The sequence below is a fragment of the Austrofundulus limnaeus genome, unplaced genomic scaffold (genome assembly GCF_001266775.1).
Source record: "Austrofundulus limnaeus strain Quisiro unplaced genomic scaffold, Austrofundulus_limnaeus-1.0 Scaffold81, whole genome shotgun sequence".
NCBI classification, from domain to species: Eukaryota; Metazoa; Chordata; class Actinopteri; order Cyprinodontiformes; family Rivulidae; genus Austrofundulus; species Austrofundulus limnaeus.
The window spans coordinates 1,464,981-1,466,538 of record NW_013952483.1 but is presented as its reverse complement, the minus strand read 5'-3'; the positions used below and the strand labels follow the sequence as shown (position 1 = coordinate 1,466,538).

At 44.1% G+C, this 1,558-nt stretch overlaps 1 protein-coding gene across 1 annotated transcript in view; it reads right to left on the bottom strand.

The window, feature by feature from the left end:
- The window catches only part of kansl1l (KAT8 regulatory NSL complex subunit 1-like), a gene marked incomplete at its 5' end in the record, with an annotated part of 19,166 nt that overhangs the window by 12,723 nt on the left and 4,885 nt on the right, over positions 1-1,558 (bottom strand). Inside the window, 2 exon segments of the mRNA XM_014011535.1 lie at positions 53-205; positions 401-542. Coding sequence (XP_013866989.1) covers positions 53-205; positions 401-542 — 295 coding nt within the window.

Below are 1,558 nucleotides of genomic sequence, written 5' to 3'. Positions count from 1 at the left end.
ATATAATCCTGGTTTTATGGGTTTGTGTATAAGTCGCTCACTAATACTGTACCTGTCTCTCTATATTGTGCAGAAGACGTGTGGGGCTGCAGGGCTCAGTGTCAGCCTCAGATGCTGTGCATGATAAATCCACCTTTTCTCTCTTCGGGGTCTGCTGATTCTGCCTGCCAGTCAGCGGGCGGGGGTCTGCAAGCACCACCCTACCCTTAGAAATAAACACAAAGAGTTAAACATAGGTGTTGCATTGGTTGTATTTCACGTTTTAACTGTATTTCCCTTCACTTTTCTGAACACTGGCAGTCAATAAAAGGAGGCTCCCTGAATACAAAAAAGCCTTGTTGTTTTTATTATTTGTTACTTTAAAATGGTTAAGACCTTGCAGGTGAAACATGAATCATACCTTTGTGGCGCAGATGTTCCAGTGGAGTTCTGTCAGCTGCTGTATTCGCCCGTCTAGCTCTGACAGACGCAGCTGCAGCCAGCTCCATCGGCTGCTCAGCTCCACTCTGTCTTCAAGCCACTGCCTCTCACTGCTGCTGCTGCTGAACAGGGAAGGATGGTTATACTCATAAAAACATCATGTTTCATTCATCCAACACAGGAAGAGACGTTTTGAAGGGCTGAATCACTGAATCAAGAAGACGGGATTCTGTTCACTTGGTTGTTTTCTGTCGACATGGAACTTCCCTCTTCCGTTCAGTTAATATTTATCTTTTTTTTGTACGCATGTGTTTGTGTGGCTGACTTCAGCTCTGCAACAGTTGCTATGGCAGTGCTCTTGGACCTTGGCATGAACAGGCAGGGACTCCCCTACCTCAAACACTCTGAAAAGGTTACTCTGGTCAGTGAGCACACAATGCATCGCACAGCACCCGTTGATATTATAAGGCAGTTACTTCGCTGCTGCCCTATTAACTCAAATACCTCAGATTTCTCCTGACGGTCGTTACACACAGATTGTGTTTCAACGGGAAAAGATCAGCCGCACAAAAGCAATGCCATGTAAACAATGGAGTCTGAGCAGATATCTGTTTTATTAGGCAGTTTGTGGCCTCTTCTCTACGCTGACAATGGCTCGACTTGGCCGCCCCGAAGCTCTTTCCATCTGTATAATGAGGAAATTCCAGGAATTTCTGCCAAGCATTACTTGGACCATGAGGGCTGGATGACAGTGAGGGGAGAACTGCTTTGTTGCTTTTGATGTGCAGCTTCTCAAATCAGCACATTTATTATTTTGTTAATTATCCTATTTATTCTTAATAACACATCATTACAGCAAGTCAACAGGTGTCACTTTTACAGAGAATCAAAAAGAAAAAAATTGTATAGGTCTTCTGGACGGGTTCTTCTCTAATGAAATGTTTCGTCTCTCCTCCAAGAGACTTCTTCAGTCTGAGAGTTTCAGGCTAAATTCAGGCTTTTAAGCACTGCCTCCATGTGACTGATACTCACATCACATGGCTATGGTTCACAGGTGACTCATACTGATGTGAGTATCAGTCACCTGTGAACAATAGCCATGTGATGTGAGTATCAGTCACCTGTGAACAATAGCCAT